At 41.5% G+C, this 27773-nt stretch overlaps 1 protein-coding gene across 14 annotated transcripts in view; it reads left to right on the forward strand.

Annotated features, from left to right (window-relative positions):
* Positions 1-27773, forward strand: part of REPS2 (RALBP1 associated Eps domain containing 2) — a 231362-nt gene that overhangs the window by 163976 nt on the left and 39613 nt on the right. For 10 of the 14 annotated variants that reach the window (XR_003132118.3, XM_025437486.3, XM_025437476.3 and 7 more), the window contains 5 exons: positions 146-207; positions 2007-2099; positions 12790-12846; positions 25080-25163; positions 26263-26405. Coding sequence is in view for 13 of the 14 variants with exons in the window: in XM_025437486.3 (XP_025293271.1) it covers positions 146-207; positions 2007-2099; positions 12790-12846; positions 25080-25163; positions 26263-26405 (439 nt within the window). In the remaining variant the exon portion in view is untranslated. The remainder of the gene's footprint in view (positions 1-145; positions 208-2006; positions 2100-12789; positions 12847-25079; positions 25164-26262; positions 26406-27773) is intronic. The other 4 variants (XM_025437513.3, XM_025437569.3, XM_025437493.3 and 1 more) reach the window with 3 other exon arrangements.

Genomic DNA, 27773 nt, shown 5'->3' on the forward strand with positions numbered 1-27773 from the left:
CATATACTCCTTTTTTAAATTAAGCCTTCAGATGGATTTTAATAACTTAAACATGTTAACTGCAATTGCTATTCGTAGTTAAAAAGTGGAAAGGTATTTTATTTTGTTTTTGGTAATTCTTAACAGTATGTGTTTTTCTTTTCAGCTACTAAGTCAGGATTGTTACCTCCACCACCTGCACTCCCTCCAAGACCTTGTCCGTCACAGGTAGGAAACAGAAGTTGATTTCTGTGCACTGTTTGATAGTAGGGAAGTTGTCCTACCACTGTACTTCCTTTGCAAGGGTTGATAGCTACAGAACTAACTGGCTGGTCACATTTCCACGATGACATCTGGACAAAGCAGAGAGTGTGGTTTCATTTCTTATCCAGCCAGCCCCCCAACCTCATGTGGAAAAGGGAAAGTTTCCTCAATAAGCAACCAAACAAATGCATAGTAGTTCACCTTTGGCCCTAGAGGGTTGCATATTGTTTTCAGATAGAGAAAGGAGTAGAAGAATGGGCATTTCTCCAGTTGCGGGGGGCATGGTTTGTTTTTATGTATAATTTAGGTGTGTATATTTTCATCAGTATTTTAGGAGTTGTATTAATTCTCCATAATTAATGGTCATCACCATGGTGTTAGTGCTGTGTTTTGAGCCTATATTGCTTTCTGTAGGATGATATTTTCCTTTGGAACAATAAGCTGAAACAGCAGGAGTTGGGAGAGGGTGTCACCAAAATCTGTTTCACTTGTGAATTAATTCTGCCTCATTTATATGTGCTACTATGGCCTTATTCATCAACACTCCTTGTAGAGTTAGAAATGAGAAGCAAGCAGCAAATCTGCAGAGTGTGGTAAAGGGTGCTACAGATCTTTCTTTTCATTAATTGCTGTTAAAGAGACTTTAAAGGCCTTCTAACTTTAAGTAGAAAATGTCAGAAAATTTCTCTCTAAACAATCTCAGTTTCTACCTTATTACTCTAGATGGTTTAGAACATACCTTTCCATGTGGCACATCTTAGGACTTGCTGAGTCACTGAAACCACTTTTAACATTTGCTTGTCCTTCTTTTAGAGAATTAGATCATTTTTAGCATCCACTCAACCTTGAGGTGCAAATACAATGAGTACTGCTTTCCTTCCTCTGTTTGAAGGGTAATAAAAAAACCCCTGTTCTTCCTGACACATAAATGGGTGAGAAACCCCTTTCTAATACTCTAAGATTGGCTTTAAGAGATGTTGATTAGTCAACAAGTATTGAGTCCCCGCTGTATGTCTAATGGCAAGCTTTAGTTCTGTCCTAAGCTTTTCCCTGGTTATAATTTCTGTTCATTGAAATTATTAGCTCTGTTTCTTGAGCATCTGCAGTAGACAGATATTGTGATAAGTGCTTTCAATGCATTATTTAATTTTCACGAAAATTCTATGAAGTAGTATTGTTTTACAGATGAGGAAGTTGAAGCATACAGGGGTTAAGCAAGTCAGCCAAGGTGACATAGCTATTAAATAGGTAGAGCCAGCTCCCAAACCGAGGTCCATCTCCTAAAGGCCCCTGCCCTGCCCATCAATGGAGCTGAAGTGTCTATGCATACAGTAAGATAGTGATCTGTTGCTCTGGCAGGATGAGGCTTTCACCACATTCCCCACTGTGGAGGACCTAGATGAGACCAAACTCCTGATTGGTACCAACAGGAAACCTGGGCTTTGTCACAACAAAATGTGGGCATTCTGGAGGCACTTATCTACCAGCTACTGGTTTTAAACTGGGGCTTGGGAGCCACTTGGATGAATGCGTGGAAGACCTGTCTGAAAGAACTTTTGTGATCAACCTCTTTATCTTCTACTGCACAAGTAACAGTGATTACTTCCTGCTTGTGAAATGTGTTGCTGCTATTAGCAGTCCTCATCTGACCTGCTTGAGATGGGCTTCCTGCCTGCTTGGGGGCTTAGTGACCAAGGATCTGATGGGGGGCTGGGAATTCTCAAGTCACTGTTAATGAATGAGACTGCTTCTTTGTCTACCAGATTTCCCATCACAATGTAAACAGTGAGCGCAGTGCTCATCCCAAGCCTCCAACTCAGCTGCCTAACTATGGAGATTTCAGACTGCAGAAACAGGTGTGTAAGAAATGCAGGCAGAAAATCCCTTCACCACTTCCCTCCCCCTATTTTCCCCTTTTCTTCCACTGTGAGTGGGACACACACATTCAGCCGAGGAAATCCTGGGTACTGAACACGTGACTGTATTTAGTCCTTGTGCAGTGTCAAATTCCTAATTGGTCCTGGGAGAGTCTCACCTAAGCACTTGGATGGGGCACCTGTATATTCTAGTCTTTCCCAAACTGCTTATGATAAAGCAGTCTTCTGGGAGATGTTAATAGGGCTCTGTGATTAAGACATGTTTGCAGCTCCTGCCTCAGTGCCCGCTTGTGGAGAGTCACAGTGCATATGGGCTCACTAAAGGATTTGAAGTCCTACAGTAAAGAAACCTGGTCAATTTTGGTAAAGCTTGCAATTCTGTAGTGTGCGTGACCATTCACCTCTTTATTTATACAATACTTAACCAATACCCTAAGGGCTTGGTGAGTAGGAAACATTATTCTACACCAGCCTTAAGATATTGGTAAGAACATTTCCAAACTACTTTCATCTGTCACCTCTTCTCTATATTATGTGATTAAAGTTAAATTATCATATCTGAGGCCAGTAGTTTTTCTTAGAAGAGTTGAAACCAAAAAAAGAAAGTTTACCACATGTTAGCTTCGGATTTCTAGTTGTCATGTTTTCAGTTTGTTTTGTTTTCGTATTTGCTTTATTTTTCTTTCTGGCTTATTCTCTCATGAGGTCATTTTTACTACTTCACAGCAAGCTTTATTACAGCAAACCTAAGCATTTTGAATTCCTCCTTTGCTCTGTTAAAATTTTTTTTTGAGTATTCCTTGTTATATATGGACAATTGAACTGACTTAGAAAAAAAACCTCAGAGACTTTTTTTACGAGACTTAAACTGTAGTACTGAGGGGAGAGAAACAAGGAAACTTGGTATAATTTAAATCTTAAATTTATTAATAGCTCTGACAAGAGATTAATATAAAGAGATTTTGGATTTAAAACTTTTAAATAAAGATTTTATTTATTTGAGAGAGAGAGATAGAGAAAACAAGCAAGGAATGGGGCAGAGGGAGAAGCAGACTCCACACTGAGCAGGGAGCCCGACTCGGGGCTTGATCCCAGGACCCGGGGATCACAACCTGAGCTGAAGGCAGATCTTTAACTGACTGAGCCTCTCAGGCACTCCTGGATTTAAAATTTTCATATTATTTGACCTGATAAGTGAGTAATGCTAGATTATAATAAACAAGAAAACATTCTGTTCCCTAAAAAGGAACAACTGTTTAAAAAACTATATGGCCAGTCAGTGATGTCCTTCAAGATTGTAAGTATGTAAGAGAAAAGCATTTGTACATTTGTAGATGTGTCCACAAAGGTATATATAGATTGTTTCTACATACACTAAAAGTATCTCTACTTATATCAAGTGAGAGAGATGAGGTATAGGTTTTCAGCATAAAATGCAGTTTAGCTGGCCCCTGCTTACACTAAGCCTCAGTATGATATGGACATCTGGAGGAAATTATACAGATGGGGCCCTAGAGTTAGGAAAAGGAATAAATTCAAATAAACAGATCTTTTTATTTTTCATACTATAGGTAAGATCAAGAGAGACCAATTGAATATATAAAGAATCAAATGGTTTGTGTTCCATATTTTCCTGGGGACAGGCTAGAGACCAAGGGCATGGTATTTTGGCTCAGATCAAAAGAGGTGACACATTTATTTATAAATTTTTTTGAAAAGACTGATTCATAACATAAATGACTAAAAAGCAGAGTTAACTGTTTCATATAGAGCAGTGTTAACATGAGAGTTTAACTTAGTAGCCTACTGTTTGTCTGTATATAAACTGAGTAAAATGCCATCTACAGAGGTGCTTGTCCTGTGGGTCAGTTCTTTGCTAAGGGCCTATTTGGTACTCCAATAATTAAATCTCTTTAATAGTATTGATCTCATGCCACATTTCTTCTGGAAATAATCTTTTTAAAAGAAAAGAGGTTTTTTGGTACAAAGGATAATCTTTTCAGTTTTATATTAACACCACATTTGATGTATTGGGGCTCCCTGTAGACTAATGTGCTCAGGATTTTTTTTTTTATTTATGATAGTCACACACAGAGAGAGAGAGAGGCAGAGACACAGGCAGAGGGAGAAGCGGGCTCCATGCACCGGGAGCCCGACGTGGGATTCGATCCCGGGTCTCCAGGATCGCGCCCTGGGCCAAAGGCAGGCGCCAAACCGCTGCGCCACCCAGGGATCCCTGTGCTCAGGATTTTAAGCTAATTTCTTACCTTATAACAGCAAGTGCTTCTCACTGGCAGTGCAGGAGTACTAAAATAGCACTGTAGGATGAAAACACTGTGGAGGAAACATTTGATCAATACTTTTAAGCTTTAGACCAAGAGGGCTTCATGGAAGGGCTAAGGTAATCCATGAAGTGAGCTTTAAACAAGAAAACTTTTCTTTTCACATGGCCAAGGAGTTCAGAGCATTACTGTAAAGAAAAAGCAAATTCATGATTCAGGCATGCAAGAGATCCCCATGTGTTTAAGGAACTGCCTGAAATTTAGAAAGGTAGATTTTAGGGGAGAGAGATTTAGTGTTTGAACATGGCAGTGAAGAGCCAGTGACCTGCCCGCTTGAGTCCCAGTAATGCCAGAGCTTTGGGAGAGGAAAGGTACCCTGACGAGAGTTCTGTTGGGGGAACAGCCCTTGAGGGGATAGCACAGGGCATCAGTTAGCCCAGTGGTACTCGTACACACTGGAATCATCTGGGGGAGAGCTTTGAACCTACTGAGGTCTGGGTCCTACCCCAAGAGATTTTGGTGTGGTGGGTGGCCCAGGCATTGGGAGTTTTAAGAAGCTCCCCACATGATTCTAAAGTATAGCCAGGATTAAGAAACACTGAATTAAGGCAAGAGAAGGAATGTTCAAAGACCAACTTGAGAATGTAGGGAATTTGTTGATGGTATGCCCAGTTCTTAAAGGGCACAGTGGAAGGCATTCTTGAGTTGGGGAGGGTGGGAGGCATAAGGTCAGGTTAGGGGATGTACCCATACCCTGTGGTGACAAGAACCCAGATCCTGATGAATGGCCTTGGGAGTTTCTGCCTTCTTGAGATGGCTGACTCCAGTAGGGTTAGAGGGCTTGATGGAATGGTCTTGCTGGAAGGACTACCCACTGTGCACCTCAGGTTCTGTGTGTGCTATTGTGAAGGACTAGCCATGCACTTGGATGGCCATGAGAGGAAACCATAGTCCATGCAGCAAGTCCTTCATCTAACTTTGTCATCTGGCTAGAATCAGGTCTCTAAGGCAATACTGAACCCAGTAGGAATATGCTGGGCATGCTGTTCCCTTTCAAAGCCAAATTTCTGAGACACGACTTTTTAGATAAGATCCTACCCTCTTTTATTTGGAAGGAAAGACGGGCTCACTTAAACTCAAATGGCAGTTTATAGGCCCTGAACTACTTCTGAAATATTTGACACTATGCTTTTCTAGAAAATGTCCTTATAAATTAGTATCCTGCCATTTCAAGTATTCTTTCTGTGAGTTAATATAGAGTTGGTGATACAAAATAGTAAATTCTCCTGGAAGAAATAAAGAGTTTTAGAGCTCACCCACACTTGTTCTTTTTTTCTCAGTCTTTTGGGGGGGGAGGGGCATTACTGGTGATCATGTAAGTTTCTCACAGAGTTATTTAATAGATTTTTAACATGTAAATTTGATTAAAGCTTAACATGCATACTGAATCTCTATTAAGCACATACTAAATCCATTTTTATTTTTTATTTAAATTTATTAACCAACATATAGTACAACATTGCTAAATCCATTTTTAATAGAGTAAAATGGAGTACTATCTCATTGGGAACTTTAAATATCTAATAAGAAAACAGCAGGAAACATTCTTTAAGTATAAACAATATAGAAATGTTACCGCTTCTAGCATTTCATGGCTTTTCTCTCTATCAAATGAAAATTCAGTGGGCATACATCAAATATGAGATCTTTTGCTATAATATATGTAGATGATCTCATGTAATGTACACTAGTCATTGAATCACCTTAAGAGCATGTTGGCTTTATATAAAGCATATTAATGAGCTTTCAAAGATATATATGGCATCCTAATTTTCACTTGTCAATATGTAATTTTAGTACATGTCAAGAAGTATTTTTTCTATGTATTCATTTATTAGAAACTTCGTAATTATTCTAAAGAGAATTTACAAACCTGTCACCTAAGATGGCACCTTCCCTTTCTTCCAGTGTGTTACCCTGTTCTGTCTTACAGTGCACACTGTAGATGAGCTGAAAATCACAGTATGTAAATGAGTATTTCTGTAATTAAGAAGGAAAGTCTAGGCCCAGGATTTATCTTCATCTGTGATGAGGAAAAAACATACTAAAAGCTGTAGAACGCTATATAAATGTTTCCGTGGTCTTGCTTAGCTCTACTACTCTGTAACTTTGTGGGAAGTAAGCAGATTAGCCTCACAAGACCTACTGCCTGTTTTATAAAATGTAAAGATTAGAGTAGATAGATCCTTCTAGTGCTTAAGGTCTCTGAATCTGTGTTATAGTCCTCTGTCCAAGAAAAATTTTGTTGCAAATATAGTTGAAGCATCATAAAACACAATTGAGGACAAGATGACTTAGATTAATTTCTCCCTCCTTCCCCCCACTGCTGAGTACAACTTAAGAGCCCTGGACATAATAAACAGAAAGAGGACTTTGAAAGATGTAAACAGGAAAGTGGCCTGGCTAGGGCCTTAGGACTTGAGTAATGGCATGGCAATGAGTTCCCTGAATTGTAAGGAAAAAAAAAAAACAACAATAAAAAACCTACAAAAAACCAACTCCCATATATCCTGGACTGCATACTGGAGAAGCTTGCAACCTGGAACTACCAACAAATGTAGACCCCCCCCTCAAAAAAATAAAAAAACCTTGAGAAAAGTCTCCTCTCTGGCCAAAGGACTGCGAAAAGGGTAGACAAACTAGATAGAAACCTTTTTGACAACACATGCCCTACACCAGCTAAACATCATGGATGTGCCTCCCTCTGGGGTCATCAAAGACCAATCTGGGAGTTAGCCTCTTGTCCCTCACTTGGTGGCAGCAGACAACGTAGGGTAGTACTTTCCTAGCTGGCAAACACGGTTTTAGCAGAGACCAAGGGGGTCTCCTAACCCTGATCTGATGGCAACAGGTGGCCTTGGAAGGTACTTTATACCCCCACAGATAGTGTCACTGGAGACAGACATTTCCCAATAAGCAGACACTCAAGGAGTTTGTCACTAGTGGACCTGCCCAGTAATGAATGCTAAAGGGAGTCCTCCAGACTGAAATGAAAGGATGCTAGACAGTAGTTCGAAGCCATAACAAGAAATGAAGAATGGTGAAGGCAGCCATGTCGGTAAATCTCAAAGCCAGTAGGGTTGATTTGTAACTCTTCTATTTTCTATAGGTTTTAAAAGAAAAATGCTTAAAATAATAATTACGAATCTATGTTGATGGGCACATACATATAAAGATATAATTTGTGACAATGATAATATAAGGGGCAGGAGGGCTATAAAGGAGGAGAGTCTTTGTATACTATTGACACTAAGTTGGTATTAATTCAAATTTGATTGTTGTAAAGTTAAGATGTTAACCAATCCTTAGGGTAACTATTAAGGAAAAAAACTAAAAGATATAAAAAATACAAAAATGAGAAGGTAACAAAAACAGTATACTAGAAAAACAATCAGTTAATCATAAAAAGAGAAGTGATGGGTGGACTGAGGAACCAAATAGGTACAAGACAGAAAACAAGCAGCAAATGGCAGGGGTAAATCTTTCCTTATTTTTAATTACTTTAAATGGATACATGTCTCCAATTAAAAGGTAGAAACAGATGGATTTAAAAAATAATTCCAACTATATACTGTTTATAAGAGACTCACTTTTGATCCAATGATAAAAACAGGTTGAAAATAAAAGAGTGGAAAAACATACCTCATGCAAATAATAACCAAAAGAGAGCCTGGGTGGCTATAGTCACATCAGACTAAATAGACTTAAAGACAAAGATTGTTAGAAGACATAGAAGGACATTATATATTAACTCAAGGTTCACTCCATTAAGATGGTAAAAAAAAAATTTTATAGAAATATGCACACCAAACAACAGAGCCCCAAAATGTATGAAGCAGAAACCAATAGAATTGAAGGGAGTAGCAGTTCTACAAAATCTCACTTTTAGTAATGGATAGAGCAACTCGACAGAAAACTGGTAAGGAAATAGAGGACGTGAACAGCAGTATAAATCCCCTAGACCTGAGCGACATCTATAGAACACTCCACCCAACAACAGCCCAAGACAGGTTCTTCTCTAGTGCACATGAACATTCCCCAGGATAGACCAGATGTTAGGCTGCAAAACAAGTCTCAATAAATTTGAAAATACTGAAATCATACGAAGTGACCACAGTGAAATGAAACTAGAAATCAGTAACAGAAGTATCAGAAGATTCACTAAAATGTGGAAATTAGGCAGCATACTCTTAAAAAACCAGTGGGTCAAAGAAGAAATTATAAGTGAAATACCTAGAAAATACCTTGAAATGACTGAAAGGGAAAACATATCAAAACCTATGAGATGTCGGAATAACAGTACTCTGGTGGAATTTATACTATAAGCACTTATATTAAAAAGAAAAAGGGATCCAAAATCAATAAGCTAACTTTACACCATAAGAATTGAGAAAAAGAAGAGTAAGCTAAACCCAAAGGTAGCAGAAGGAAGGAAATGAGGTAGAGTGGAGATAAATGATAAGGAGAGTAGGAAAACAATAGCAAAATCATTGAAACTAAAAATTGATTTTTGCATCCTCTAGTTAAAAGGCTTTATTTTAAATCAAAATCAGATTCTGATAAATTTTTTTTTTAAATTTTTATTTATTTATGATAGTCACACAGAGAGAGAGAGAGAGAGGCAGAGACACAGGCAGAGGAAGAAGCAGGCTCCATGCACCGGGAGCCTGATGTGGGATTCGATCCCCGGTCTCCAGGATCGCGCCCTGGGCCAAAGGCAGGCGCCAAACCACTGCGCCACCCAGGGATCCCAGATTCTGATAAATTTATCTCTCACTGCAGATAATGTTGTTTTGAATTTATCAAGGTTGAATATTCCAGTAGAATGATTCTGATTGTGTAAGATCTTTTTTTTTCCCATACTAATTTTGGCAGTGCATTTTACTGTATGTTCCCTAGTTGTAGGATTGGTTCATAGGTGACTCAAATTGCTCGTCATAGCTCTTGGTTGGTGTAACATGAAGACACAACTGTGGTTTAGACCAGCTTCTGTTGATTGAATCTTGAGAGTTCTGCAAGTCCTCTCAAGGATTTATTAAAGGGATTTGAAAGCTGTACTCAAACAGTTGGCATTGGATGAGAAATTAAAAAGGCAGAAGAAACTGCCATAGTGATAAGTTTAGAGAGAAGACAGAGATATAGTGAGGAAATACTGGCATTTTAAAGATTTTATTTATTTATTTGAGACAAAGAGAGTGAGCAAGCACGAGGAGGTGGGGAGGGGCCGAGGTAGAGGGAGAAACAGATACCCCACTGTGTAGGGAATCCAACACAGAACTTGATCCCAGAACCCTGAGATCATGACCTGAGCCGAAGGTAGATACTCAACTGACTGAGCCTCCCAGTTACGTGGAAATACTGGGATTGTAGTAGTGGAGGGTGGATTAAGGATAAACCCCTGCTGTTTATTTTATTTTTTTTTATTTATTTATGATAGTTACACACAGAGAGAGAGAGAGAGAGAGAGAGAGGCGCAGAGACACAGGCAGAGGGAGAAGCAGGCTCCATGCACCGGGAGCCCGACGTGGGATTCGATCCCGGGTCTCCAGGATCGCGCCCTGGGCCAAAGGCAGGCGCCAAACCGCTGCGCCACCCAGGGATCCCAACCCCTGCTGTTTAAAAGAGCATGCATAGCTTTGCCAGCTCTCAACAAATACTATTAGAATTTATCCCAAAAACTGTTGAAAAGGAAAAGTTTTATGATGACATTTATTTTAGTATTATTAGTAAAAATAAAAAACAATACAGGGGCACCTGGGTGGCTCAGTGGTTGGGCATCTGCCTTCAGCTCCAGTCATGATCCTGGGGTCCTGGGATCGAGTCCCACATTGGCTGCCCCGCAGGGAGCCTGCTTCTCCCTCTGCTTGTGTCTCTGCCTCTCTGTGTCTCTCATGAATAAATACATAAGATCTTTTAAAAAACACCAATACAGACAAATGTCCAAGAAGGTTAAGGGTGTTGGTATTACTCTGGTTAAGGGTATTGTTTATCTGCCTAATAGGGTATTAGACATCTCTTAAAGTGATTAAATGGAAAATAGTGGAAAAGGGAGATAACAGCTGGGTACAGAAATGTTTCCTGATTGTACCACATAAAAGTGCTTAGTAAACCTTTGACAGTAAGGTGTTCTGCCTCCTTGGGTGATCTGAAAGGTCTGTGGAACACAGTGATTGGCCCCTTTTCCATGATCAGATTTTGAATTCCTTTCTCAGCGTTACTGGCCAGTGTTCCCTTGTAGGCTTTTGAGGTTTTTAACTCCCTTAATGAATTTCCATGGACTTCTTTTCAGAGGTCTAAAGGGGTCACGTAAATAATTCATTTATAACTTACCTATCTCATCTTGTACCTTGTTTATATAAGTACAGTCTCTATTTTGGGGAGACTATATGAGTGGTATGTATGTAAATTGCAGAGTCCGTGAAGGTCTCCGGACATTTCAGTCCAAAATGTCAAGTCTCTACTGTCAAGCATTTGGAGGTAAACTGCTAAGTAATTGGTAGTAGTTTAGATAGCTCTTTTTGGTGGGAAAATTATGTAGTTTCTCTCTTAAAGAGTTTCTCTTTCAATTAATGTTTATGAAAAAGGGAAAAAGTGCTCTCTGATAGGACAGTTAGAATTTTAAAAACTCACTTAAAGCTTCATCAGAATAAACTGACACTTGGGAAGCTACTTTTAGACACCATGCTCTCAGAATTTATAAGACCTGTCATCATATACATAATGTAGTTAGGATAACTCCAGGAATTGGGAGGTTCAAATATACTGAAATCTATCACGTAGTAGTTTTTTTCTTTCTTTTTTTTCCCCATCTACTAGTTTTTTACGTCCATGTTCTCTGGATAGTGAACTCTTACTGTCCTTTCTCTGAAATGGTAATTTTGCATTGTACAGAATTGCAGGTTGAACGTTATTTTCCTTCAGCATTGTGAATGTATTCCCTCCTTTTCTTCTGGTGTTTCTTGTTGTTGTTAAGAATTCTCTTTTTGGTTCCTTTTTTCATAAGATTTTCTGTATTTGACAGCACATGAGCAGAGGAAGCAGCGGGCAGAGGGAAGGAGAGAAGCAGATTTCCTGCTGAGCAGGGAGCTGCACACAGGACTTGATCCCAGGACCCTGAGCTCAAGGCAGATGCTCAACCAACTGAGCCACCCAGGCACCCTAATTTGGAACGATCTTAGTCATATCTCTGCAGGCTTTAAAAAAAAAAGATTTTATTTATTTATTCACGAGAGACACACATACACACACACACAGAGACAGAGACATAGGCAGAGGGAGAAGCAGGCTCCATGCAGGGAGCCCGACGTGGGACTGGATCCCAGACTCCAGGATCATGCCCTGAGCCGAAGGCGGATGCTCCACCACTGAGCCACCGAGGTGTCCCTCTCTGCAGGGGGGGTGCAGGCTGTGTGCTCTATCTGCTTCTGTTCCCTTTCTTAGGGAGGCAGTCCCAAGCACCTTCCCAGACTTCATCCTGATTTTGCAGCTTCACAGGTAGTAAAGTACCACCTTAGCCTCTGGCTTCAGGAAATGAGCATGGAGGAGGCCCTCTGCCTCCTCTGGGGCTTTGAAATACCTGTTACTCTGCTCTGTATGAGCTCTCAGCTGCCTCTGCCTGCTTCTGAACCCTCAGCCTGGCTAACTACTTTGTGATTTGGCCCTATAGGGGTGTTGAGCTGGCTTCTGAGTATGTCTAAGTCTTTTTAAATTTTAACACTTTTTGTGCTTGTGCTCTCTCATATCTGTCCTTGCACATTATTTTACAGCAGAGGAAGTTAAGGTTCAGAAAGTGAGTTCCTTGGAGCCTCTCACCTAGTGAGTGACAAAGCTAGCTAAGCTCTTGTAAAGAGGAGAGCTGGGAAAGATTTCTGAGGAGGTGCTAGAAATGTAATGATAACAAACACTGAGAGAGAGGGAGAAGGAGACAGAGGAATCACTCATTGCATAGCCCAAAGGCTTGCTAAGCAAAAGGTCACAAGAATTTCCAGTTTCTGTGCCCACCAATAATTTTCTAAATATGAAGTATTTCCATACATTAGGCAAAATGCAAAAGTGCTTTTCTCAGTGCAGACTTGACTTAACATTTATCTTGGCCAGAATAGCTTTCACACTTTGGTCAGTGGACGATATTTGGTGTGGCAAAAGGCCAAGTGTTGTTAGCCCTATTCTGGTTTTTAAAAGGAAACAAAAAAGGCAGAACTTTTGCATAATAAATAATTATATATAGTGCTTATATGCTAGATGCTCTTTTAAGTGCTTGACAAATATGTGCTTAATCTTCATAACAACCATGCACGATAGGTTCTGTTGCTATTCTCATTTTACAGATGAGTAAACCAAGGCACAGAGAACTTCAGGAATTTCCTCAAGGTCACCCACAGCAAGTAAGAATTAATATGACGGTTCCAGTCCTGGTTATCTTGCCTTAGAGTGCCAGTTCCTCCTATTATGCTATGCTGTCCAACCATGTCTCAGAATTATTTTCTTTTGGTAATTTTGACACACAGCATGGAGCTCGAAATCACAACCCTGATATTAAGAGTTGCACACTCTTCTGACTGAGCCAGCAAGGTGCCCCTTAACCCATCTCTTAACAACTGAGTTGACAATTGAGTTGTTAACTCATTTGTTGACAATTATCATTATCACGGGTACACTTTATATTGTGAAACCTCTTAATGAATTAGCTTTACCCCACCACTAGTAACTTGTCTTCTTTCTTGGATGCCCCCCTTACTGTATTGTGCTCATGGTATTATCATGTAAAGCTGACTTTGCTAGCATCATTTCTCTGGAAGATGCTGTAAGGTCATCCCACTGATGGAATATGCTTACAACAGGCCCATACTTTGCCAAGAACTGTGACGGCACAGAGATTGCCCTATGCTCCTGCCTAATGCCATCCATTTTATAGTTTCTCCTAGTGTGTATATGTATCTCATTTAAGTTCATTTTCTCATGTTGTATTGTCAAGGATTATAGGCAGTAGCTGGATGCCGTATTTCCCATAACTAACAAGCTACCCCAGTCTTTCCCCTAGAGGTCAGTTATGGTTGTTTTCTAGATTCCTAAACAATGGAATATTTATTTCTCTTCTCTGTCCCCCTTATCACATGGTGATAAAAACCAATAAGTACTCCTGTGTGTCAGGGAAGGAGCAAGTATGGAAGTGGGGCAGGATGGAAGGGTGTCCAAATGTGCTGTGGTGTTAATGGGAAAGGACAATGGAGGACAGCTAGGAGTCGGACCCAGGGAGGCACCCTGACAGAATAGTTAAGTGGGCTCGGGGTTCAAATTTTATCTCTGCCTCTTGCTGGCTGTGTATCTTTGGGCAAGTTATTTAGTCTGTCTCTCAGGTTCATCATGTATAAAGTGGGGATGATGATAGTATCTACTTTCATAGGGTTGTTAAAATGATTAAATGGGTTAGTATCCGTAAAACACTTAGAATTGTGTCTGGCATATAGTCAGGCCTCAGTGGCAAGTAGCTATTATAATTATTACTGCTCCAGGCCCAGCAAAACAGAAGCTGGTTCTAGTTGGCAAATATGGAGGAGCAGACTTAGGATAACCAAAAATTAGTGGCCGGTCCTAAGCCCAGAATGAGTGCTGGACTGGCTTACTAAACCACTTCTAGTAGAATGGTATTCTTTCCTGCTTTTGTGACCTTTCATTGGCTGGCCCTCTGCCTATGTCATGGGTCAGCAAACTACAGTCTTTAGCTCCAAATCCAGATCATCACCTTTTCCTGTAAATAATGGAAACATGAAGGAGGAGAATTGATGGAAAGACAGATAGACCTCCTAATAAGGCCTTTTAACCTACCATCTCCTAACTCAAGAATTGTGATGCCTGTATTTAGTTTGCAGCTTTGCCTTGAGGACCTTTATCTAACCAAGATGCTCTCTGTGTTACAGTTTACTAATAAAGCCTTGAGCAAATACTCTTGATTCAACCAGTAGCTTCAAAGAGTTGCTGTGGGCAGGCCTTCTTAACTTTGTTTCTCAGGCATAATAGAGGAAACCAGACTAAGGCCTTGCCTTTAAGGTGAGAAAGAGGGAAAGAAGCCTGTCCAGGAGAAACAGGATAAAGGATTTCTTTGTTCCCAACTCCTCCTGAATACTCTCTTCTGTTCAGCAAGTTCTGTAGGTATCACTTCCTGGTGTGTTGGTAAATGTTCCCTCTGGAAAAAGGAACAGCCCCACTCTGTAGCCTTTCCTGATGTCTGTGTTGTAAATCTCCCACACCGTGGCTGATGGCAGGTGTGGCTGGGAAGTGATGTGTGTCCTCAGCTCGTTGCTGCTAGTGTGTTGGGTAGTAGACAGCTTCACTTGCTGCTGGACCCTTGTGTCAGGAACTCTGTGTGCCACACAGGAGTGTTTTGTTTGTTTGTTCGTTTTTAGTCTAGGGCACTGTTTTCAGCCCAATCCCAGAACGTGCTGCTAGAAATGGGACCATATTTTTGAAGTCGCTAGAAATGAAAACTTCCCTCTTGTTTACATTTAACTTGTGCCACTAGGTGGCACTTTAAGGACATTACAGGAAATTGGCTCCACTGGATTTATTTTTTAACTTTTTATCGAAGTAGAACATACATATTGAATAGTGTACATTGAGCATGCAACTGAATGAATTTTCAGAAGCTGAACACATGTGTATAATCAGCACTTAAGTCAAGAAACAAAATATTACCAGCACCCCAGAAAGCCCATCTTAGGCTGTTTTCCAGTTACTGTCCCTTAGGGTTACCAATCTTCTGACTTGTAACAGCATAGATCAGTTTTACCTGTTATCTGCCTTACATAAGTGGAACCACACAGTAGATACTCTTGTGTCTGGCTTCTCTTGCTTACACAATGTTGTGTGATTCATCCATATTCTTGTGTATAATTATAGGTCATTGCTGTATAGTATTCCATTGTATATGCAAAAATATCACTGTTGTCCACTGTTGGTGGACATTTGGTTAGTTTTCAGATTTTGGCAATTATGGATCATGCTGCTGTGCATATTCATATACAAGTTTTTGAGTAGGTGGATACTTTCATTTCTCTTAGGTTTCTGCCTATAGTAGAATTGCTGGGTCATAGGATAGGCATATGTCCAGCCTATCCTATAGGTACCTATAGGTACTGCCAAACAGTTTTATGAAGTGTTTGTACTGATTTATACTCCATCAACAATGTTCCTGTTCCACTTCTTACATCCTCGTCAGTACTGGATTTATTTTGTGACTGGCTCTTAACTCTTAACTAATTTTTATAGTTTCCTCTCTAGCCAGCTATTTCTAATTGAAAGTTAGAAATTAAATTTAATCTAATTAAAAGCCACCTTCTTCTGATGGACATAGCTCATGCAGGAAGGGCTGTGTCAACCCAAAAGGGGACATTAATTACAGTCTAATTATCAGCTTTCACTAGTTAGAAAAGATGTTTTTCAAATACTACATTAATACAGAGCAACAGAACTGGGAATGGAATTCAAAATTTTAAGTGTGGTAAAATATCAAGTTAGGCTAGAGCTAGGGGTTTGAGGCACTTAGAAATTTTTATATACTTTTGCTCTTGTTGCCAGGTCTATATATGTCAGGGTTGGGGGACCAGCAAAAGGGATTTCTAAAGGCCTCATATCCAGATATCTTTGAATTGTGATGGTGGTGGCTGCCTGTTTAGTAAGCATCTATTTGGTATGGTAAGAAGCATACACATGGCATCTTTTTTTCAACCTTTATTCAGTGGGGAATATGAATCTCAAGAGAATCCTGTCATAGATCCCCTTACCTATAAAGTCTATGTTGTTGACTCTGCAGAGAGCGTTATCGTATGGCTTTAGGTATGTGTTAAATAGAAGGTGGGGCTCAGACTTGACTCAGAGTTCTGTTCTATTAGTAGAAATTGGAAATAGAAGAACAAAATCCCAGTCATCATTGCCAAAATATTTGTCTTTTAGACCAAAATAAAGCACTCATGGTTCTTTGTCACAGTAAATCTGTTTCATGGATTATTGTCCATAATCCAGTGGATTCCAGAAATCCCCAAGAGATTATGCTATTTGACTGCTGTGTCCAGGGACTAGTTGCCCATTATAGTCACTGATTATCCACTTCTATTGCAGTTGTCCCTGAGCTCCTCTGTCAGCGTTCCCCTGGGTGTTGCCAATGTTGGATTGGCCAGCTGTAGGGGACCACCAGAGATGTTCAGTATAAGCTGCCTGAGACACCTGTGCTGAAACAGCCCTAAAATCTGAAAGAGCTTTTATCTTTAAAAGCTTCTTCCCTCCAATATTGATAGCAATGTCCAGTGGCACAAATTTGGACCTTGGATAGCCTGCTTTATAGGATCTGTGTATAATCTAAATTGGAGTCAGCACTTTCGCAGTCTAGGTTTTCATCTTTTGGCAAGAGAGGAAGAGTCCTTTATGTTGAATTGGCTACTCTTTGCAGTTGCAGAATCTATGCCTGGGAAACCAATTGTATATTTATTCGCTTTTCTTTAAAAAATTTATTTATTTTAGAGACAGAGCGTTAGCAGGGGGAGGGGCAGAGGGAGAGGGAAAGAGAATCTCAAGCAGACTCCCCATAGAATACCCCAACTTGGGGCTCGATCTTATGATCCTGAGATTATGATCTGAGCCGAAACCAAGAGTCGGACACTGAGCCACCCAGGCGCCTCTGTATATTTACTCTTTTTTTTGTATATTTACTCTTAATTATTATAGTAGCTGCCATTATTGAGTGGCTACTATGTTACTGTGCTTAGCACTCTAGACAGCTGTTTTGCTTAATCTTTACAAATGCTAGGAGTTAGGTGAATTATCCCCTTGTGCAGATGAAGAAACTGTGGCTCAGAGAGGTTAAGCACATGCTCTGGTTATATACCAAGCAAGCACAAATCCTGGACTGATTCCAGAGCCTCTGCACTGTAACTGATGTGCTCTGGGGCTCCAGTTACTGTAGGATGAATTCTTGACTTGTTCAGTAAAACACAAAACACTGTTGGATTCTTACTAGCTCATTCCCCACATGGATTTGGGTACTTGCTGTGTGCTTCCATTCAGCTTAGGCATGGGAAAGGACAGTGAAGCAAAACACATTGAGCCCTCCAAGTGCTTACACATCAGCTCCATTTCTGTCTCTCAGAGGTGACTTGGGTCATGGATTTTGGTCATCGTTCTTGCAGAGAAATTCAGCTTTTTTGGAACTTCTCTCTGAAACTGATTGTGGCATGCCATGATGGGCTTTGCTGTGGCCAGTGTGCTGCTGGCCATTGGTTCTGCATCTTCTGTGGCTGGATGTGACCACATGGTTTTTTCTAATGTGCCCTTACCTAGTAGAGATGGAGGTCAGGTGAAAGGTTGGCACCAAATGACCTTTAGAATATCAGTGGGATGCTGGAGATTCCCTAGAGGCCAAAGCATGATTGTCTGCCCATCTGCCTACAGTTTAGCTGCTGCCTTTGTGTTTCCCAGTCTTGGCATCTGCCTGAATTCTTGAGTAATAAATAAAACTGGAGTTCCTTTTTCTAATCTGTCAGCATGAGTATTACAGAGTTTATAAAATAAATTAATCAATTATCCATACCTTTAGCAATTAGTTCTGCAATTAGACTACTTACTTACTCTTTGGAAAAAAAAGGTTTATTTATTTATTTGAGAGGGAGAGGGAGTGTGCATGAGCGAGGAGAGGGGCAGAGGCAGAAAGAGAGGAAAAGGGGTAAGTTGGATGCTTAACCGACTGAGCCACCTAGGCACTCCTAAACTACTTAATTTTTAAAAAGATATTTGACCTTTTTCCCCAATTTTATTGAAAGGTAATATACATCTCTGTGTAAATTTCAGACGTACAGCACGATGGTTTGATTTATATATATTGTGAAAGATTACCACAATAGGTTCAGCTAACATCCATATTCTCATATAGATAAAATGAAAAGAAGGGGCCCCTGGGTGGCTCAGTCTATTGAGCATCTGACTCTTGATTTCAGCTCAGGTCATGATCTCAGGGTTGTGAGATCGAGCCCCACATCAAGCTCTGGGCTGGGCATGGAGACTGCTTGGGATTCTCTCTCTCCCTCTCCCCCTCACCAATAAAAAGAAAAGAAAAAGTGTCCTTCTTGTCATGAGAACTCTTGGGGTTTTACTCTCTTAATAACTTTCTTATATATTGTACAGCAGTGTTAGCTATGGTCACCATGCTGTGCATTACATTTCTACTACTTATTTATCTTATAACTGGAAGTTTGTACCTCTTGGTCACCTTTCTCTAATTTCCCCTCCCCTCTGCCTTTTTTTTGTTGCAAATTTGACACTTACTTCCTTGCTTTTAAGGTTTTATTTTTTAAGATTTTATTTTTTATTTTTTTATATATTTTTTAAAATTTTTATTTATTTATGATAGCCAGAGAGAGAGAGAGAGAGAGAGAGAGAGAGAGAGAGAGGCAGAGACACAGGCAGAGGGAGAAGCAGGCTCCATGTACCGGGAGCCCGACGTGGGATTCGATCCCGGGTCTCCAGGATCGCGCCCTGGGCCAAAGGCAGGCGCCAAACCGCTGCGCCACCCAGGGATCCCTATTTTTTTTAAAGTAACTCTACACCCAAGGTGGGGCTCAAACTTAAAACCCTGAGATCAAGAGTTGGATGTTCCACCGACTGAGCCAGCCAGGCACCCTGCAAATTTGACTTTTAAAAACAAAAGTCTTACTGCTGAAGATTTTGCCCAGCTTCAAATATTTATTTATTTTATGAAACCATATGGCAGACACCCCTATTCCTCCATGGTAAATGGACAAGAAAACAGTTAAGAAGCCTAGTTAGTTTTTCGTGCAGCACCTGTGGCCTTTTTCAGAGCAGGACCTTGGAGACTTGGTTTTTTCATCTCTTAAATGAGTTCAGGCCATCTATGGTCCACAGTTGGTCTGGACTGGCTACATAAAAATTACCCAGGGAGCTTGTTAAAATAGAAGTTTCTAGTGCTCCACCCCTAGGAGATTCTAATTAGGGAGGTCTGGGGTAGTATCTAAAAGTCTGTAATTTATAAAAATTCCCTGGATAATTCTCCTGTGCAGCTATATTTGGGAACCACTGGGCTTAGAAGGTCTAGAACAAACAGAATTGAGTTGGGAAGGAATTTCTGGTCTGTTTGAAGATTCAGGTAATACTTACGTGCCTGGAGCGGGATCCATATGGGGAAACTAATGCAGTTATGATGCAGAGGCAAATTGGAGCCAGATGATAGAAGATCTTTAACTGGCTGAGTGTCCCTAAGGCCTGTGGTGCTATGCCATAGGCCTTAGGGACCAATTGAAGGACTTTGAGGAAAGTGTTTTGATGAGAGAAGGTGCTTTTACAAAATTATTTCCTTAGTGTGTGCAGGGTGGATCAGACTGGGAAAATAACTGAAGGCTAGAAAAAGACCCACTGCAGTTTTTGCAGTGCCCCAGGTAGGAGGTTTAATAATGAGCACATGGACTGAGATGGGAGCTATGGGACCTTTGCAGAGCTAGCCTGCCTGGGTGGCACCGGAATCTGGGGCATGTTGTTTTAAGCTACTTTAAAAAAATCCATAATTTATCAGTATTGTGTTGTTCATCTACTTTAACTATTATAATGAATGAATTTATTGTGTTCATGTCCAGGAGATTTTAAAGGAAGCCCAGTAAATAAATTCATGTAGAGAAGTAGTTGGCAGCAGCGACAGCTGCTGTTGCAAGGAAGGAGGGAGGAAATGAGAAACAAAGGGAGGCCTTTCTTGCCAAGCGGCAACCCCATCCTTACCCTGCCTCCACATGCTTGGGGAAGGGGGTCTAGCAGAGGCTCCCCCGAGCTGGATCTGCCAAACAATCTGTAGAATGCTCCTCTCAAAGGATTAGGTGTGGAATGTGGCATTTGGCATTTGAGTCAAATGAAATATTTTTCCTTTGTTCCTCTAAACCCAGTCGGTAGGTCATTGTTTCCCAAAGTGTGTTCCACAGAACATAGTTCTGCTAGATATTAATAGGAGTTACATGAAAATAAGAAGTTGAAGCCAAATCATTTTGGGAACTGCTGGGTTAAGTGAAAGCAATGGCTTCCTTTACTTCACAGGATTTCAGAGTGTGTGTGATATGCTATGTGTTCTGTGAATTTCAAGAAGGGATATAGGCTATGCCATGTTCCCTAAGCTTATCTGTTTTCTCTAGGCCAGGCGTGACAAACTATGGCCCACAGGCCAAATCTGTCCCATCATCGTGTTTTTGTAGATAAAGTTTATTGGAACACAGTCACACCCATTATTGTGTTGTCTGTTTTTTTTTTTTTTTTTTAAAGATTTTTATTTGAGAGAGAGCCAGACAATGAACAAGCAGGGGGAGCGGCAGGCAGAGGGAGAAGGAGAAGCAGGCTCCATATGGAGTAGGAAGCCCAATGCAGGGCTCCATCCCAGGACCCTGGGATCATGACCTGAGCCAAAGGCAGATGCTTAACCAACTGAGCCACCCCGATGTTCCATTGTGTTGTTGTCTTTGGCAGCTTTAGCACTCAGTAGCAGTGTAGCACGTTTGTATTGGAGACACACAGACCAAATGGCCTGTAAAACTGAAAATATTTATCTGGCTCTTTACAGAGCCTATCCTTGGCTAGGCAATTCATAGAACTGATATTCCCTGGAACTCATATTTGAGAGATACTGCTATAAGAAGATAGAGGTGGGTTGTTCTAGTCCTGCTTGTGATGAATCTGCTTAATTTTATTCAGCTTTTATGCTGCCATATTTCTTTTCCTCTTGCTTTAAACTCTTTCCTCTCAACCATTTATCCATTGTTGAAGATCAAAATCTGGCTTCCATGTGTCATTGTTCTTTCCTTTCACTTATCACATACCATCAATCACCAAGGATGTAGCTAGTGTCAAGTTTACATAGCTCTCAAATATGCCTATTCCCCACTTCCACCAGACTGATTTAAGTGACCATCATTTTTTGTCTTGTTTTCATTTTCAATGTTTTAAGTGGATTGCCTTTGCCCACTATGGGTTGCTTCTAATCCAGGCAAGGGCATATCATCCATCTTGATAGAGTTGTTTCGTATTTTAATATGTGGAGGAAAAAGGGAGCTGCTGAGGCCCCCCTGTTTCATGGGTTATCGTTCTCTCCAAGTTGTTAGTTACCTTAGAAAAGTCTGTAGAAATAGCAAAGAAATCTCCCAGGCTTTTTTGGCTTTCCAGCTGCTAAGCCTTACACTATTTTCCTGAGGTAAAGTGAAATAGTTTCTTGCAAAGAGGGGCTTTTGTACCTCTAAATCTCATCTTTAGTTTTTTGTTTAGTTTAGTTTTGTTTTTACCACAAAGCTCATTTTCTTTGCTCATCTCTTTTTCTGGGATAATGTCTGGCTCCAGTGAAGCTCTACCTTTCTAGGACCTTCGTGATTCCCATGCTTCAGGCCCCTCACAAGATTCCACTCCTCTGAATGTTCAATAGATGGAGTCATTTAGAATCAGTCATGGGGTGGGGAGGGGAGGTCTTGATGTTCCTCCCAAGGAGGTTGGTGGTTAGATTCCACCTGACATAGCACCGAGGAGCTGTTTGTTTTCGGTGGTGGAGCTAGAAAACCAAGGCCTTTGGATACAGTTTCAGGAAGGTAAACATATAAGTGGAAAAAAAATTGTCATACCCTTTTCACAACTTGCTTTTTCATCCTTATCAACTCCCACTCCAGTGTTGTTTGGATTTTTAGAGATGTTTAAGGGAAGAAAGCAGAGGCAACGATAATGATAGTCTACTACTTTTGCTGTGCTTAGAATCCTTATTTTTGTTGGAGAATCTGATTTATTATTTCCCCCGTATTTTCCACGAGAGGGAGACTGCTCATTTCCCCAGGAAAGGAAGCATTAGGGCAAATGCTTCTCTCTGCCTGATGATGGAGGAGAGAGCTGAGCAGGTGAAAGGCGGGGAGACTAATCAGTCACTCCTTTTCTCTGTGACTAGCTGGCAGGATATGTCAGTGCATACCTGTGGTCCTGCAGAGAGCTGCATGCATAGACTTGAGGCCAGAACATTTGTGTTCCAAGCAATAGATTTGGGGATGGAAGGTAAGAAGGGGCATCAAGTCCAAGTTGTGTTCTTCCACACAGGTCAGGGGAAATCCTGCATTCAGGAGTTTATTGGGCCCTCACTCAGCCATTAATAAAGCTGACATTGGACCTGTGGATCTTTTCTTTTCTTTTCTTTTCTTTTCCTTTTCTTTTCTTTCTTTTCTTTTCTTTTCTTCTTTTTTTCTTTCTTTTCTTTTCTTTTTTCTTTCTTTTCTTTTTTTCTCTTCTTTTCTTTTCTTTCTAGAAAGAGAGTGTGAAAGAGTGACTGAGTGTAAGAGCAGAGGGAGAGGGAGAGAATCCCAGGCAGACTCCACACCTAGTGAAGAGCCAGTTGTGGGGCTTGATCTTAGGACCCTGAGGTCATGAGCTGAGCTGAAATCAAGAGTGGGCACTTAACCTCCTGAGCCACCCAGGTGCCCCTGGGCCTGCAGATCTTAAAGTATGACATTATTTGTCAGAACCCTGAGGGAAGGTGGGTAAAGTCTTACTTACATTCCTCATACTCCTGATAAGGAATGGCTCCTGGATAGCTTTGCACAGGTGTTGCCTGAGTGTTTCAAACTCAGTGTGCCTGAAAGTGAGCTCCCCTTACATTTGCTTCTCTCATGGTTCCTGTCTTGGTGACAGATCTCTTACTGTCATGGTATCCTAAATTGGTGTTCTGGGTACTGGAGCTTCCTTCCTCACTATCCCTGTGCACTGGGCTGCACCCTACTTATCACTCAGGTCTTAGCTGTGATATCACCTTCATTCAAGTCTTTGCTCACCCACCCGGCCTGGGCCCTCATACTTCCTCACCAAAGTCTGAATTCCACTGAAGCATGCTTGTCCCATCATTTCTCTGCCTTTTCTGCTAGACTTCAAGCTTCTTATAAGAAAGGTCTAAGTATCATTTATCTTGAATAACAGATCTAGCACAGGGCCTGCCTGCAGTAGCTGGTCAATAAATATTTCTTGAATGAGTACCACTCGGTCCCAAGAGTACCTGAGGCTATATAGCATAGTGGTCACAAGCCCGACATTGGAACCTGAGGCCTGGGTTCAGACTCTGCTGTTTGTGTGATCTTGGGTAAGTTCTTCAACTTCTTGATCCTCAGTTTCTTCACCAATTAGATGAGGGTAATAATTCCTTCCTAGGGCTCTGATGATGAAATGCTTTCATCTATGCAGAACACCTGGAGAAATGTGTGACACCGTGTTTGGTGTTTCAGATAACTATCGACAACAGTAGCAATACAGTTATCCTTAATGGAAAGGAGAAGGCTATAAGCAAAACTTGGAATGAGAAATAAGGCATATGGAGTGCTTGCAAAATGGCTTTGGAAGAGGTGGACTGGTGATAGGGAATTGAGGTTTCTAGCTAGGGCAGTGCAAATGTAGGAGCAGACGGGCTTGCTGTGGAAAAGAATGAATGGTGATGGGAGGAATAGGGTGGGAGATCCAAAGACAGAATCTTGAGAAATCCTACATCTGAGGGATAAGAGGGGTCAAAACAGGAAAGAGAGATAATAATTACCAGTAGGAGATTGTGCTTCATCAGATGCCAGGGACAGGAGTTTTAAAAAGATAGTCAGGGGTGCTGTGCTGGGCAGAGGCCTGGGAAAAAACTAGAAGAGGCAGCAAGAATCCGATAAATAGGGGAACATTTAATGCCCCTGTCTGTTACAGAAGAGGTGGAAGAAGAAAGAAGCCAGGCTCTGGAAGGAGTTAGAAAAGGCCGGGTTAGGAACAGGATGGACATGTTAAGGATGATTGTTGTGCTGCAGTGTGTGTTTCTGAAATGCATATTAATCTGTGGGTAGAGGACTGATGTCACTATAATGAAGAAGTCACATTAGTTCATATGGAGCATTTTTTCTCAGCATGTTAACACTTTGCATTATTGGCTAATAGCAGCTGAGTGTAGCAAGCCTCTTGGAGACCGGGAACAGCACATGGCATCTAGTCTCCCTGTACTCTTCTGCTTGACTCTTTGGCACCTGCTCAGTCTCAAAGGGCTTTGGAGGCAGTCCTCACCATTCTTTGTGCATTTGTCCATCGATTCCATACTACTTGGTAGCCTCAACCCTTCTGTTTACTCCTTCCATTAGACTCCCCCACTCCTGTGTTTTTTAAGGTAAAGAGTCATGTCTCTTAGAGTGTTTTTCTTAGGAATTTAACATTTTTAAAAATTTCAATTTTTTTATTATTATGGTTACTATTTTTGTTAGTGCTTGGGTTAAAATTTTAACAAATTTCCCAGCCTTTTTTTTTTTCGATAAGCCTTATTTTTTTAGTTTGAGCTTGTAAAACATTAGTTTTTAGCAACACCTGTGTCTAGTTATGGACATTACTGCAACTCCTTTTCCTAATATTGAACAGTACTGGAAGGGGGCATGGGAGGGAATGGCAGGGTCTAGGGAAGATTTTCTCCGGGGTCCACAGACTTGACCACACTTGGCTGCATGTTGGTCTAAATCACTTACGCTTAGTGACATTTTCTAAGTGCTCTTCATTATATATTTAGGTGGTTATGTTTTTGCATTTTTATCTTCTGTATGATATTTTGCTACAGTCTGAACAAGTGTCTGAGGCTGAAATACACCCCCAGCTGAACAGAGCTCCCTCCCAGGTTGCTGAGAGTAGTCCAACGAAGAAGGTAAGGCCTGCGGGAAGGTGCCCCTGTGATGGCACTGTGAGCCCCTCCCCTGGGCTTCTTGTCTCTATTTGCAAATCTGTTTTGCTTTGGTGTCTGTGTCCTGACCTGAATGGTAATGATCCAGCTTTCCTATAATTTGGGCTCTTTGTGAAGATTAGGGTGCTGATGATTCTTGGGCCTGACCTTGATGTCACTGACCGTTTGTACTTCCCTCTTCAGCCTTTGAGCTAAATATGGTGGCTTTGCTTTTGGCAAGTTCAGGAGGTGTGGTGGGGAGGGCCTTTGGCAGAACCCTGCAGGTTGCTGAGTGTCTAGGAGCACCTCTGGTGGGGGCCGGGAAGTCTGCCTTCCTTTGTCTGTGTGCCATGGTCCCCTCTTGCATCCCGGCATCTTCACCTTAGCCCACTGGTGTCACTGAGTCCCAGATTACTTACTCAGAAGGCACCACTCACTTTTGCTCTCTGTTTACCTTCTTACCCTCTTCTGGCTGCACCCTGTTTTTCTAAGGCCCTCCTCTGATCAGAGCATGGGCCCTGGGCCTGGGAGCACAAGTGAGGAGGGGACTCCTAGGAAGCCAGCTGGCTGTCTCCTTCCAGAAGACATTGTGGCCCTTAAGCTTGACTTCATGTATGAATTGGGAGTGGAAGAATGAGGAGGTGACTGAGACTATCACAAACTTCAAAGCTTACAACATGTTCCCACAGGCCCCAAAGTGAGGCAAGAGTGAGCTTTGTCTTCAGTCAGAAAAAGCCTTGTGGTGTGAAATGCACATAGCATTTAAAAAAGGAAGGGAGTTCCCATTGGAATCTGATACCTGTGTCCTTTCAGGTGCAAAAAGCAATAATATGCTGCAAGCATGGAAAGAACAACAAAAAAAGAAAGGCTCCTGGAATCTGATGCCCGTGTGCCTCCTGTGTCATCCTCCCCTCCCCCCCTTGTGAAGTCATGAGTCAACCTTACATCCTCAGGTGTGGAGTTTGAACAGAGCACACACCTGACCTGAGGATGGGCATAGAAGGAACATGAGGACATTGGCAAGATGAAGGGAGCATTTCTGTTGTGAACTTCGGGGTTTTATTGTTTTGTATTTAATCTGCAGGACATACCACATTCTCAGCCTCCATCAAAGCCCATCCGAAGGAAGTTCCGACCTGAAAACTCAGCTACAGAAAGCCAAGAGCCTCCTAGCACTGTTGGGCCAGTGTCGGCAGCGAGCGGGAAGCCCCACGCAGCAGTCCAAAAGTATGTACGGCAGATCACGGGACTCAGACACCAGCTTTCCAGTTTTTGTATGTGTGTACCTGGAAATCTGTTTGCATTTATACTCATGGCCATAGAACGGTGTGATTTTATGGTTGTAGTTTTGCCTTCTTGTCTCTGTGGTGGTACTCTTCCCGGGCACCCAGGAAGAGACCTATGCTCTAGAACCTAACCTGAGCCAAGGGCCAAGCAAGTACAAAGATGTGCTGTTGCAGTTTGCTTTGATTTCCCTCTCTTCCTTTCTCCTCCTCCTCTCCTTCCTGCCCTGCTTCCTTGTGCTGGTGCGCGTTTTCCTAGGAAGAAGACAGTGATACAAATGGCCCTTTTTCCTCTTTGCCTTCTGGTGCTCCCCCAGGGCAAATGGCTAGCTTTGTGACCCTCAGACCCAATTTTAAGTACATGTGGCTTGTGATTTCTTTTTATTCCCCACGAAAAAAAATTTTTTTTCCCCACGAAAATTTTTATTGTCGATCATCTCAGCACAGATGGTCACATGTGGAGCCTCCAAAATAGCTATGTGACTGGCTGTAACAGTTATGTGAGGGGGGCACCCATGGACAAGGCTAGGAACTGAGAGAACAATGTTCCTGACAAACCAGTTTTCTACAGAGGGTTTTGTTTTAAGAAAACCTATCCCTTGCCTCAGTTTTTCTGTAGTGGAATTAAGCAGTGTTGAGAGCAGAAACCTGCTGCTGTGCATAACTTCATAAATGAACTTGCCTGGTCACTAACATAAATGCTCAACATACGCCCTGACACTGCTCTAGTGGCCTTGTAGATCCCAGGGGCTGCTGTGGTTTTCTCCTGCTTATACTGTTGTAGAGAAAGAAGCAACAGATTCTGTGGGCGCGACTTGCCTCTGAAGCCAAAACCCCATGATGAATCCATACAACACTCTTCAGATAATGTTTTTTGTGTCAGTTCTTCCAAATAGACAGTTCCCTAGCAGTATCAATGCATAAAGGAAATATATTTTGTCCTTAATGGCCACTGAGAGCTTTGACTGTCTTTCAGTCACTGTCAAGCCTAGGGGATGAATCCATGTCAGGGACAAGGATGGCTAAACTTGCTTCTATGTGCCATCTTGGCTTTCCACGGTGGTCTCTGCTTCACATCACTGTTAGTCAGGGATGGCTACAGCACCCTCTGTGCTGGATGGAGGGCAGCTGGCAGAGCTCATGCAGAGGTCTTTTTCTGTTCCTTTCCTTTATCTGTGTGTTTGTTTTTAAAATAGCTTTCATTTTTTGTAGATTTTATTTATTTTTTCATGAGCGACATAGAGAGAGGCAGAGACATAGGCAGAGGGGAGAGGCAATACAAGATTGGGGAGCCCAGTACAAGATTTGATCC

The sequence above is a fragment of the Canis lupus genome, chromosome X (assembly GCF_003254725.2).
Source record: "Canis lupus dingo isolate Sandy chromosome X, ASM325472v2, whole genome shotgun sequence".
NCBI classification, from domain to species: domain Eukaryota; kingdom Metazoa; phylum Chordata; class Mammalia; order Carnivora; family Canidae; genus Canis; species Canis lupus.